Below are 13,777 nucleotides of genomic sequence, written 5' to 3'. Positions count from 1 at the left end.
GACACCAGAGGATGGTGGTTAATGGAATTCACTTGGAGGAAGGAAAGGTGAGTGCCTCTAGGATCAGTGCTGGGGCTGATTCTGTTCAATATATTTGTAAGTGACATTGCTTTCGAATTTATAGTCTGGATGCCTCTCCAAGAGAGTCTGCCTATATTTTCAGTTATATTCTTGTTGCAGGTATCTGTATTATGGCAAAAAGTTGAGTGCAACAAATTATAGAGGGTAAGGTAGAAGTGGTGGCAAAGTTGAGAAACATTTATAATATGGACAGGATATTGGCATACTGCATTCAAAGGTTTGGTATCTTTAAGAAGAGATGGGCTCTCTTTGTAGTGTTGTTACAAATTCAACTTTCATGCTAAGTATGGTGCAGGTTTTTGTTTTTTGGGGTTTTTTTTTAAGTACCAACTGGATGGAGGGGAGCTTGGGGTTGGAGTGGAGGGGGCTATGTGGTGGTTCTTTTGTAGTTGTTTGTAATTCTGTTGGATCTTAGAGAAACTAAGATCCAGTTATTGTTAAGTTGTACATTTTTTAAAAAATCTTATGCAGTAAACAATTAAAAAAAAATCATATTCAAGTATGTCATACACTGCGATACAACTAGGGTACAAAACCAGATTTAGATGAATGGCAAGGTTAGATGCATTTTGCTTATGTCGGCACTGATATTCTGTAGGTTGTTTGTAACAAAATTCTTGTTTCTTACCCACAACATACTCATATTGGTCTGTTTCACTCTCAGGTTTCACATCACCCTCCAGTCTCTGCTTTCTATGTGAGCAACAGAAAGGATGGATTTTGCCTTAGTGGCAGTATCCTGGCCAAATCCAAATTCTATGGTAAGTTTTCTACAATCTTATTTTGTCAAAGCACTTTCTATGCTTCTTTTTTGATACATATTTATCCTTTCTTTGTGCCTCTCTTAGATAAGGAAATTAAAAAAAGAGCAGCTTTTTATTAGGGTAAATTGTCTTTTTAAATGTAATAGTTATTTACTCCATTTAAGTGTGTGTCTCTGTCTATCTATAGAAAGAATAAATCATCTCTCTAGATAGATCTATATCTGTGTTGCTCTCACGCCTGGTTTTCATTTGACCTCTGCTGGTTGTGCCTAGCACACATATTCCCTGCATTACGCTGTGGACTGCTAAAGAAGGTTTCACTTTAATGCCAAGGGCGTAACTGCTCTAGACACCAGGCTCCTGCTGGAAGACTTGAGTAGTCTGCTGGTTAAGTGGAAGGAAATTCAGGAGTGGTGCAAGGGTAAACACTAGTTTGAAAAAATTCTTCCCCTACTTCCTGTTGGTTTTCTCCTCTACCCCGCCCCACTTTTTTTTTAAAATTTAATAGGCTGTAAGGCCTATCTTGATAAGGGTTGATGAATACTTTTAAAATCTGAAATATATTGATGGAGACAAAGACATCTGTTGGAATGAAGAAAGAAATGTAATCTTCTGTACCTTTTTATAAACCCTATGTTCAGTTATGTTTCACAATTTTTGGCATGCTGATGGCAAAATTAGATGGGCTTCATGAAACAGAATCAGAAATTAAGCAGTATATACGACATGGTTATTAGAAAATGTAGTCACCTTTCATGGTGTTTTCCCAATTCTGGAACTGATGCAGCTTGCGTTGAAATCCAAAACCACACGATCAACTTGCCAATAACTCAAGGCAATCAAATTGAATTACACTGTTGTCTCCATTTTAGAAATAACATAGTAGATGACGGCAGAAAAAGACCTGCATGGTTCATCCAGTCTGCCCAAGATAAACTCATGTGTATACCTTACCTTGATTTGTACCTGTCTTTCTCAGGGCACAGACCGTATAAGTCTGCCCAGCAGTTTTTCCCCGCCTCCCATCACCGGCTCTGGCACAGACCATATAAGTCTGCCCTCCTCTATTTCGCCTCCGAACCACCAACCCCTCTTCCCCCCACCTGCTCCGCCACCCAATTTTAGCTAAGCTTCTAAGGGTGGCTCTCATTTGGATAGTCATCTGCCATGTGTTCTAAAATTACAGCCAAAAGTCATAGGAAATGCTGCATAGTTTCCCTTCAGTGATGAAATGAGGCAGCTTACACAAAGGCAGATCAAACTTTGATTCAGGCTTTATGGTAACTGCTTCAGAAATCCAGACAAACTCATTTGTTCTGTGAAATGAATTGATGGGCTCAGTTCAGGTTTCGGTGCGTTCCACAACTGTCATCAGAATTTTAATACCTTTATTGAAATTCTGTGTAGGAAAACTGAAGATTGCTCACAGATCTTAAGAACTGGTCCCTTCAGTTCAGGGATAAAGAATACAGTGGAAAGAAGCTGCCCGCTCCACTGTATTACTCCACTTATCCATTGTCACCACCAAGGCTGCTCCTCTTCTGTGAAAAGATGGCAAACTGAGTTGTCTGGCACATTTCATGGGCACACTGCTTTCACCAAAGCAGAAAAATGGGCTAATGAAATAGTTTTCTATTCATTGTACTTGAAAATGTACCTTAAATTCTGCAACAAGATCCCAAACTAACTGACTAAGGTCTTATATATTTTTTTATTTATAGAATTTTATAATACATAATATTCAATCTTGAATAATAATACACAATATATGCAAATCTTCATCATGAATAAAGTAGAAAAAATATAGAAATAAATTCACAAATATCGACCACAAAATCAAAGTAATCTGATCCAAGAAACAAGAAATATATATATATTATTCTAACCCTAATAGCTAGATTTATCCTCATAACTAATACACCAAAGACTGCGCCAAGCTCTAGTGGTTTACTCCAAGTTGCTATACAGTGTTACATTCAGGTCTAAACTTTCACGGTTATGTCCTCTCTACTTTTTAGAAAATCCTCCAATTGTTTGGGTTCAAAAAACTGATACTGTTTTGCTTGCAATAATATCCTACAAACACAAGGAAAGTTCAGCAAAAAATTTGCTCCAAGGGCTAAAACTCTTGGACGCAATACAAGAAATAATTTACGTCTTTTTTGGGTTTCCCTAGACAGGTCTTATATATTTTGCTTATACATTTTGTTCTCAGACTGCCTGGAAAATATTAAAGTGCACTTCTTTCAGCTGGAGATTCAGACTACTGCTATTACTCATTTCTATAGTGCTTATAGATGTACATAGCGCTGTACACATTATATGTAGGTAATTTCTTTGTCCCTAGTGGGGCAATGGGGGGGGGGGGGGGGGGGGGGTTAAGTGACTTGGCCAAGGTCACAAGGTGTTGCTACGTCCTTAATGTATGTAGTGTGCAGTTCTGATATTTTGCAAAATAGGAGCTGCTGCTCCTGCTGTTTTGAAATATAGCAATAGCAAGCATTCAAGTTTTTATGCTGTGTGATTGCTATGTCCTTTAAAGTTGTTTATGTGCTTGAAATCACAGCGAGCTTGCTTAGGGTGTCAAACTGCTATCCTGCATGGTCACAAACCAGTCTCATGTTTTCTGGATATCTCTAATGAATTTTACACACCACCTCATGTGACATATACACTTATAATCTTATAAAGCTCTGTGAGAAAATCTAGATTATAATTTGTCCGTATAAAAGATGAAAATCCAAAGCAGTTTCTCTTCTCTTCATGAAACCCGACATAGTTACTGCATTTCACAAAAGTGTCGTCAGGGGTTCAACTATAAAATGCAGATTAACATCATGAGAAACTGCTAAGCAAGAATATTGAAGCTGGTGAGGTTATGTGAGATGGTGATGAATGTCTCAATATAATTTGGAGGTGTTTTGAGTAGCCTGTGGATGACATTACAATTGTGAGATAATACACTCTCGTCAGCTGGAGTTTGCAAATTGACGCTATGAGAATATACTTATTGGATGTTTTGGAGCTTTGGATTTTCATCTTTCATATGGACAAATTATAGTCTAGATTTTCTGTTAGAGTTTTATAAGCTTATAAGTGTATACGTCACATGAGGGTGGTATGTAAAACTCCAGGAACAGAGGGATAGTATTATTCCAAATAATTCTGATTTTAGGTATCAATGAGAGGAGTGCATGGTTAAGATTGTAATAAATTTTATTTGTTCTAAAAAGTGTGTTGAATAAAGTGAATTTTGTAAAGATATAACAGCTATTACTTACTATTTTATAGTATATTGAATGTAACTAGGAGAGAGGATTTACTCAGTTGATGTTAATATAATTAATATTCATGAGATACTTGCATGTGCTGCTCCATTGTATACAAACATATCTTATTTATATTCATTAATGATAGTCTGAAAACCTAGCTCCCCTCTTCCATAGTCCCCTACTTTTGACCTCTACCTTTCCACTTCCACATTGCCCCCCACTTGCTCATCCTTCCAACTTTACCCACCCTCATCTCCCACAAACTCTCCCCATGATGAGCTTGAAAGTCTGTTCTCCTGGGTCTTCACTGCGGACCCATCAGGATTGCAATTTGATACCCTGGACTAGAATGTAGTCACAAATTATTGCTCATGATAATTGAAACATAATCTTTTTTTTTTTCCTTAGGAAACTCATTGTCTGCCATTCTGGAAGGAGATGGTCGTCTAACATTTCTAAACAGAGGAGAAGATTATATAATGACCATGCCATATGCACATTGTAAAGGTAGCGAATATTCTTACTGGAAAATTGGAGAGAAGGGAAAGAAATATAAAAATAGGTGGATTTCATTTAACTGGCACCATAAGCCCTGTTAACATTTTAGATCTGAAATAAAATACAGTGAAGTTAATTCAATAGATACAAATTCCATTTCAGCTGTTTTGACATTAAGTAAGCATAGGCCTCTTACATGGAAAGACTTCATGATTTATCAGTTTGATTAAACAGCATATACTGTATTCTCCGAGGACAAGCAGGCTGCTTGTTCTCACATGTGGGTCAACGTCCATGTCGGCCCAGGAAACGGCAAATTTTCACCAGCAAAATTAAAAGGTTTTGCCAGAGTCTTCTGGTGCTTGTGCCCCCAAGGCAAATATTTTTTCACTCAATAAATCATTAAGCTCTGGAACTCATTGCCAGAGGATGTGGTAACAGCAGTTAGCGTATTTGGGTTTAAAAAGGTTTGGACAATTCCCGGGGGGAAAGTCCATAGTCTGCTATTGAGATAGACATGGGGAAACCACTGCTTGCCCTGGAATTGGTAACATGGAATGTTACTACTATTTGGGATTCTGCAAGGTACTTGTGACTTGGGTTGGCTACTGTTGGAAGCAGGATACTGAGCTAGATGGTCTGACCCAGTATTGCTATTCTTATGTTAGATTCTGGAATGCTTGCCGACATGGAGGAGTGAAAAAGAAAAGATGCCAGACTGGTATTGGGGAGAGGAGAATGAAGCAAGAAATTCCAAACAGCATGGGGCGAGGGGCATGCTTTGAGACAGCTGAGGAGATGTGAATTCGTACAGCAGGCTTAGATCACAGTGGTGGTGTCGTCGAGTACAGTAACTGGAGAGTAGGAGCGGCAACGAAGTGCTGCATGTACAGCATATGTTGCATCTCGCTCCTGCTCTCTATTGCCGCTTATTTGTGGGGTTCTTCAGTGATAGGAAATTGGAAATTCTGTTTTAGCTTCATTAACTCTCTGTGATACTTCTCCCTGTAAAGTGGCGCCTGAGACCTCTGCCTCAGTTGGCCTAATTTTAGGGCCACTCCTGTTTAAGCTATATTGGTGTTACTCATTTTCTACCAAACCAATTTGCATTTCTTTTTTATTACATGATAAGAATAAAAAAATGTGCAATGTTGATGCTGCAAGGTAGCACATTTCGTAGTGCATGAAACATGTTTTATTTTCTTGTAGGGATCCTGTATGGTACAATGACTTTAGAGCTTGGGGGATCTGTCACCATTGAGTGTGAGAAAACTGGTTACAGCGCTATTCTTGATTTCAGATTAAAGGTATGTGCAGTGAAGCAAAAGATTACACATTCTCTAAAGCAATGAGAATCCTCAGTCACACAGATAGGAAACACTGTTTGCCATCAGTAGATGTATTCAATAAGTTTCTAAGAATGACTTGGAAAAATAGCTCCAAGAATGTGTGAGAATTTCCATGCACCTGTGGTAGGCAGTATGCCTCAGGTTTCCTCCCCACTCAAACAGAATGAACAGAAGTTGTGCAATCATCTGAGTTTCCAACTTTTTTTATTTTTTTTTATTTGCATGAAGCCTTTATTGACAGTTAATACAAGTATAAAGAAACATAAAACATTACAGTCCAGTCCATCGTAACATAATTCACTGTATTGCATTTTTAACCGCTCAATGTAAACATTCTGGAACTTCAATATTTTATAAATTGATTTTGTTTTCCATATCCCCCCCCCCCCCCCGAGACACCCCCCCCCCCTGAGTTTCCAACTTTTTAAACTATTTGTTTCCTCAGAAATTTTTACATCAAATTCAGTATACTTCCAGTTTGTTTTGTCCCCCTTATTTCTTAGTTTTCTTGGCAATTTGTTTTTATTCTGTTTGGTTCTCTTTTGGGCCGTGGCTTCAGCCCTCTTAGTCACAGAATCCCAGTGTATCTCTTCAAGAGGATTGGAGTTAATTCCATTCACTGATTGCTCATGGTAAGAAGTTATTTATTAATTCTCTTTGGTATAGAAGCAGTAATATCCAGATGGAAGCAACAAGATTTATTCATCCAGTGAGCTCCATTGGCACTTAAAAGATAAATCTAGCTGCTGCATTGACATACCAAGGCTTTAATATTTTGTTGTTCGTTGTTTATTTATTTACTATACCGCCTATCAAAGCAGCCAAAAAGAATTTCAATTAAATTACTAGTGACGAGTGGCCGGTTACAGAATTGCTTTCCCTTTCATAAAATTATCTCCAGGACACCGGGCAAAAAAATTATACTTGTAACATGGATCAGTGGAGAAGTACCCTCTTTTTGAGCACGAGTATGTTTAAAAATATGGGGAGAACCTGTTCAAATTTGAAAAGTCACATTCTTCATTTATACCCAAGCAAGGCCCATAATGTCAGGCCTATCTCAGATCAGTTTCTATAGAAGATACTTGCAGAACTGCAGCGTGGAGGTTAGAGACTGATGCCCAATGTGACAACAGGCTTGGGAAGTACATTTAGGGTTGTTGTCCAAAAAAAAAAAAAGAAGAAATGAGAAGAGGGAGTTCTGACACCCCAAAATAGTTCATTGGCCTGTTGATAAAACTGTGATGTTAGGTTTGAACACACTTCTTAGCTATGGTGTTCTACCTGTGTGACTTCTTACCTGTAACAACTATTCTCTGTAGATGAGAGAATTGCCAGTCTTGTGCCCCCCCCCCCCCCCCCCCCCCCCCCCCACTCGTAGTAGAGCTCCTTAGCTTAATGATTGAATTGAGGTATGCTACATGCAATGGAACCTTAATAAATTCCTGGTAAGCTCTGGAATCTGTCCATCAGCTTCATCACCATACTGTGTGGCTAGCGATTCCTCTGTCTTTAGAAAGTGCTTTTTACAAGTAAGCAACTTCGCTATGTTGGCAGCAATACAATCAATGATTTTCCATCCAAAGTTTGGACTGTATAAAAGTAGCAAACAAAAAGTATGTTAGTGTATTTTGTTATTCATACTCCTATATCAGGATTATATTTATTTATTTTATTTGTATCCCACCTTTGTGTCCCAAAGCTGGTAACCAAAAAACATGCATAAAAATTAATAAAAACACTAAAACATAGCAAACAACAATAGTGAAGAACAATTAATACATCAACTCAATTAACTGAAAAACAGTTATTTCAGTACGTTTTATTCTTCTAGAAAAGCCTTTAAAAAATAGTGAGTTTAAGAATCGGTTGAAATGCTGAATATTATCACAGTCTTAAATGTCCAGGCAAACTATTCCATAGCAGAGGACCAGCAGTCAAAAATGATCGCATGTTTGTATCCCCATAGTGATATATCGTTGCAGAATGCAAACAAAACTGTTTAGATTTCTCAGATCTTAACGATCGTCCAAAAGAAACCATAAACAAATTGAATAAAACTGCTGACAGAGCAGATCCCTGTGATACACCTCATGTAATAGAAAATTTTTCAGAAAGTTTCCTGTACTTTGACATGAAATAATCTACCCTGCAATTAAGAATCAAACCATGACAACAAACCAGATTCAGATAATGTATTAAGTAAAAGCTGATGGTTGATAGTGTCAAAAGCAGATGCAATATCTAATGTAACAACACAAAAACATTCTGGTCCATACCAATTCTTAGCACCTCAAACATAGACAAGAACAAAAATTCTACATGTAAATGAGAAAAGTGATCACAGTGTACATTTATGCAAACATACCTTAGATTTTATGTATAGACTAGCCGTTAAGCCCGTTAAAACGGGCGAGATTTCTGTTTTGCAAAATGTAATAATTCTCACCTCCATCCATCCATGTCCAGCAAACCTACTCTCTCCCCTGCCCTCCCCCGATCCATGTCCAGCAACCCTGCTCTCTCCCCTGCCCTCCCCCCCATGTCCAGCAGCCTCCCCCGTCCACCAACCATCCTCTCTCCCCTGCCCGCCCCTCCGTTCACCAATCATCCTCTCTCTCCTGCCCTCCCTCCATGTCCAGCAACCCTCCTCTCTGCCCTGCTCTCTCCCCATGTCCAGCTACCCTCCTCGCCGCCGCTCCCTCCCCCCTCTGTGCCAGGCCCCCTGCACTGACATGAGAGCGCCTCTCACCTCCGTGTGAAAGCGCTGCAGGCAGTAGCAGATCGCTCTGCTGCTGCCTGCAGCGCTTCAACACGGAGGTTAGAGGTGCTGTCATGTCAGTGCAGGGGGCCCGATACGGATGGGGGCGGGAGCGGCGGCAGCGACGACGTCGGGGATGGGGGGGTGGAGGTTGGTGTGCCGGTGATGTTGCTTCGTCTCCAGGCTCCAGCGGCAGCGTCCGTTTCCCTCTCTGTTCCACCCTCTGACGTCATCACGTCTTGACGTGAGGGCGGGACAGAGAGGGAAGTCTCTACTGTGCATTTGCGAGTGAGTCGGTCACTTGTCATTTATATATATATATATATATATATATATATATATACACATACACACACACACACAGTGTTTTAAAAACAAAAACCTATACAAACTTTGTTTTCTGCATAACTCTGTCAAAATTTGACTAATTTCAATAAAATATTATCCTGAATAAGTTTGCAATACGCCTACACTCACGCTGGCCACCTCACCTAAATGACACCACTTCACTACCTGGTTCTTCTACTGTTGTGATGTTTTCTTCAATACAAACTGATTGGACCCTGTCAGTTCCTGACCGGCAATCAGTTGAGCCTGTTTCTTGTAATTTCTTCAAATCATATTCTACGCTTAACTTCTTCCACCTCGTTTCTGGAAACTCTTGTACCAGTCTTTGAGAGCAATAACTTTTCTCCAGACAAAATTTTTTAATGAGGATCAGATCCTCATGACTGAAACACATGGTAACTGTTTATGTTTAAAGCAAATGGTGTCTGCGTGTATCGTGATGATGATCGCTAGGTGGTGGTGATGTCATTTAGGTAAGGTTGCTGGTGTGAGTGTAGGCTTATTGCAAATTAATTCAGGATAATATATCCCAAATTGTATTGAAATTCGTCAAGTTTTGATTATGCAGAAAACAAGTACAGTTTTTTTTTTCCTTTTTTTGAAATACTGTGTGTGTTCTTTCTTTCTTTCTGTCTCTCTATATGTATATTGTGTGTGTGTGTGTGTGTGTGTTCGTGTGTTCGTGTGTTCGTGTGTGTGTGTTCGTGTGTGTGTGTGTGTGTTCGTGTTCATGGCTTTTAAAAATTTGGAAGCATTAAAGCCTGGGTACGTGTTAAGTTTCCAAGCTCCAATGAACTTCAGCAGGATGAACAAATTTTGTTGCTTCTATTCAGATATTATCGCTTCGGTACCACAGAAGTATATGAAAGTAAACATGAAGGGGTAAGACAGTTGCTGAAAAATCTCTGAATTTCAGCCATATTTTTATTTATATGTGTCCCTAACTGATATTTAAATGGAATATTAAGCTACCAAGCTCCTCCTTTAAAAAAAAAAAGTCTCATTTTACTATAATAGTCCTGATGGTTTTCTTTATAAGTTGAGATTCTTCTGAGGTAGCTTATGGCTTGATTTCAAAGCCCTCAACAATATTACAGTGCTGAACTGGCCCATTATGTTTTAAATCCGATTTGTGTGTTTCTCTCAATCCTGAAATGCCAAATGCTTCCTAATGTGGTGTCTTTGCACAACATTTACTAGCTGTGTTTCACGGCAGTATCAGTATACAGTGCAAAACAGGAAACTTTTTTTACTGTCTACTAATACTACAAACTGTCTTAATTTTAGCCTTTTTTAGGTGGCGATAACAGTGTCAATCAAATATCCGGGAAAATCAAACTAGGAAAAGAAGTGCTGGCTACTTTGGAGGGCCATTGGGTGAGTTGTCTATTCTCTTTTATTACATGTTGTCTTTAAATAAAACAGCTCCATTAAAAATAACAAACCACGTAGGATCAATTTTTTAAATAATATTTTTATTGACCAAATGCCAGTATCATACATTCAACAATCACAGCCCATTTGTAGCACAATGAAGCATAACACACACAATTTAACCCCCCCCCCCCCCAAAAACAAAACAGAAATTAACCACCTGGGCTGTTAAATCCTTAGTAACATGTACAATTTTTATTATTCCCCCCCCCAGCCAGCCAGTCTTATAGCATCCAGAAAACCAGTTTGGGATTTGGTGGTTCCTTACATCTAATCCCTATGGTCAAAGTCTTATGTTCTTATGTCAGTCCGCCTTCCCCTAGAAGCCAGTGTGCCATGAGAACGTAAGAATAGCCATACTGGGTCAGACCAGTGGTCCGTGTAGCCCAGCGTCCTGCTTCCAACAGTGTAATCCAGGTCACAAGTACCTAGCAGAAACCCAATTAGTAGTAACATTCCGTGCTACCAATCCCAGGGCAAGCAGTGGCTTCCCCATTTCCATTTCAATAACAGACTATGGACTTTTCCTCCAGGAACTTGTCCAAACCTTTTTTAAACCCTAGTATGCTAACATATTCTGGCAACGAGTTCTATAGCTTAACTATTCCTTGAGTGAAAAAATACTTCCTCCTAATTAATTTCATTGAATGTCCCCTGGTCTTTGTACTTTTTGAAAAAATGGAAGTTGATTCACTTTTACCTGTTCTACACCACTCAGGATTTTGTAGACTTCAATCATACCCCTCCTCAGCCATTTCTTTTCCAAGGTGAAGATCCCTAACCTCTTTAGCCTTTCCTCTTATAGGTGGAGTTCCATCCCCTTTATTTTGGTCCCTCTTCTTTGAACCTTTTCTAATTCCACTATTTCTTTTTTTTTTGAGATACAGCAACCAAAATTGAACACAGTACTTAAGGTGAGGTCACACCTTGGAGCAATACAGAGGCATTATAATATTCTTGGTCTTGTTTTACATCCTTTTCCTAATAATTCCTAGCATCCTGGCTGCTTTTTAGGCTGCCGCTGCACCCTGGGCAAAACGTTTCAGCATAATGTCTACAATGATACCTAGATCTTTTTCTTGAGTGCTGACTCCTAAGGTGGACCCTAGCATCAAGTAACTGTGATTCGGATTATTCTTCCCAATGTGCATCATTTTGTATTTTTCCACATTAAGTTTCTTCTGCCATTTGGATGCCCAGTCTTCCAGTTTCCTAAGGTCTTTCTGCAATTTTTCACAATCTGCATGTGTTTTGACAACTTTGAATAGTTTTGTGTCATCTGCAGATTTAATCACCTCACTCGTTCCTATTTCCAGATCATTTATAAATGTTAAATAGCACCGGTCCCCTGAGCTGCAGATTTAGGAGTGCCAACTTCTAGCTCTGAGACATGGTCGACCATACTGGTTACATAGGATCAGTTAAATAAAAAAAAAAAGCATACGGCATCAAAATTTACAAACAGCTCTCCTCAACCCCATGCACTAATCATTGAGAGACATACCAGAGCACCTCCATTTCAACTAGTCAAAAACAACTAGCAATCAATCTATGAATTTCAGCTCTAAATACTTTTGTTTAAAAAACAGAGAAAAAGAAAAGTCTTTAAGTAGTAATAGAGCTGATAGAAAGTGGCAAAGCTCTCCTCTGCCCTGATTAAATAAAATAAAAAAATCCCAAGCAAACAACATTTCCTCAGTCTGATATTCATAGAACTTTTGCCAGGAATAATCAACAGATAATCTTGACCGGACTTCAGCACTTTTGCAAGGGCATTGCGGATGACCTTTTCCTGTAGGCACTTGGGTCCAATTCTGCTGATACTTGAAATGTGAGAATATGAATTTTAAATTTCCCACAAAGACTGATTGGTAGCTAGTTTAATGTAATTAGGGAAAGGGAAATAGGACTTGATATACCGCCTTTCTGAGGTTTTTGCAACTACATTCAAAGCGGTTTACATATATTCAGGTACTTATTTTGTACCAGGGGCAATGGAGGGTTAAGTCACTTGCCCAGAGTCACAAGGAGCTGCAGTGGGAATCGAACTCAGTTCCCCAGGATCAAAGTCCACTGCACTAACCACTAGGCTACTCCTCCACTCATTCCACCAATAACAGCCAACCTCATCAGTGATGTCACAATGGCTTGATTACCCGATACTTTGCTCACTTCTGATATTGTGATGTCATAAGGGAAAGGGGGGAAAGGAAAATGGGACTTGATATACCGCCTTTCTGAGGTTTTTGCAACTACATTCAAAGTGGTTTACATATATTCAGGTACCTATTTTGTACCAGGGGCAATGGAGGGCTAAGTGACTTGCCCAGAGTCACAAGGAGCTGCAGTGGGAATTGAACTCAGTTCCCCAGGATCAAAGTCCACTGCACTAACCACTAGGCTACTCCTCCTCTCCTAGCATCATCATTGCTCATTCCCATTTTTTCCCTCCCATCTGTAATCTAGTGCATAATCTGAAGCCCATGTAGGTAGCCCTTTTTTAGAAGGTTGATATAGATAGCACTAAGGTAGTAAAGATGTGTAAGCTCAACAGATACATCGCTATTCTAAGGGAATTTGGGGAAGGTCGGACTGCAGTTATTTTATTAACCTTAATTTTACACACAGGGCTTTTTTTTAAAAATAGATCTTACTTGGCCTGCCTTAATGATGTCCAGGAGAATACCCAAATGTTTTATTTCAAATGACAAATAGCAGAAGAATATTCAAGCTTCTCAAACAGGATGTTCCCAAATAATTTCAGTGTTTTCCATATTCAGCCTTATCTGGTTTCTGTCTAGCCAAATCCCTAGTGCCTTCATCAGACTACCTAGATCATCATTATTTTATCTGTATAAACATATATCTTCATGCCTAACTTCCAAATAAAGTTCCTCAAGAGTTCCAAGGTACATGTTAAAGAAGATTGAAGGTAATGGAGATCTCTGAGGCATTCCTCTGTCAGTTGAGATACTATATATATATATATATATATATATATCCAAACCACTGCTGTACTACGCCCATAATTCCTTTGCTGTTTCTTGCAACAGCTCATGATGCACTGTCAGGGGCTGTGTACTAGTTGTGTCAAAATATCTCATCTGATATAGTGTTACGATGTGATAGAGTGCCGTGACAAACTGGTTTTCTGGTAAGCAGGGTTGGCGTTAGGGTAGTGTAATGAGGGCAATTGTCCAGGGGCCCCTATGCCACATAGGGCCTCAGACTTGCTAGAAGTTGAAGAAAATGCAGCCTGCCAGTGGGCTT

The 13,777-nt window shown here is 39.2% G+C and overlaps 1 protein-coding gene across 6 annotated transcripts in view; it reads left to right on the top strand.

Moving 5' to 3' along the window:
* Positions 1-13,777, top strand: part of OSBPL8 (oxysterol binding protein like 8) — a 164,812-nt gene that overhangs the window by 132,746 nt on the left and 18,289 nt on the right. For all 6 annotated transcript variants that reach the window (XM_030214139.1, XM_030214143.1, XM_030214140.1 and 3 more), the window contains 4 exons: positions 746-842; positions 4,526-4,624; positions 5,825-5,922; positions 10,361-10,450. In XM_030214139.1, coding sequence (XP_030069999.1) covers positions 746-842; positions 4,526-4,624; positions 5,825-5,922; positions 10,361-10,450 — 384 coding nt within the window. The remainder of the gene's footprint in view (positions 1-745; positions 843-4,525; positions 4,625-5,824; positions 5,923-10,360; positions 10,451-13,777) is intronic.

This window comes from Microcaecilia unicolor, chromosome 9, assembly GCF_901765095.1.
Source record: "Microcaecilia unicolor chromosome 9, aMicUni1.1, whole genome shotgun sequence".
Taxonomy (NCBI): Eukaryota; Metazoa; Chordata; class Amphibia; order Gymnophiona; family Siphonopidae; genus Microcaecilia; species Microcaecilia unicolor.
The sequence above is the reverse complement of the archived record's forward strand: the minus strand, read 5'-3'. Positions and strand labels throughout refer to the sequence as shown.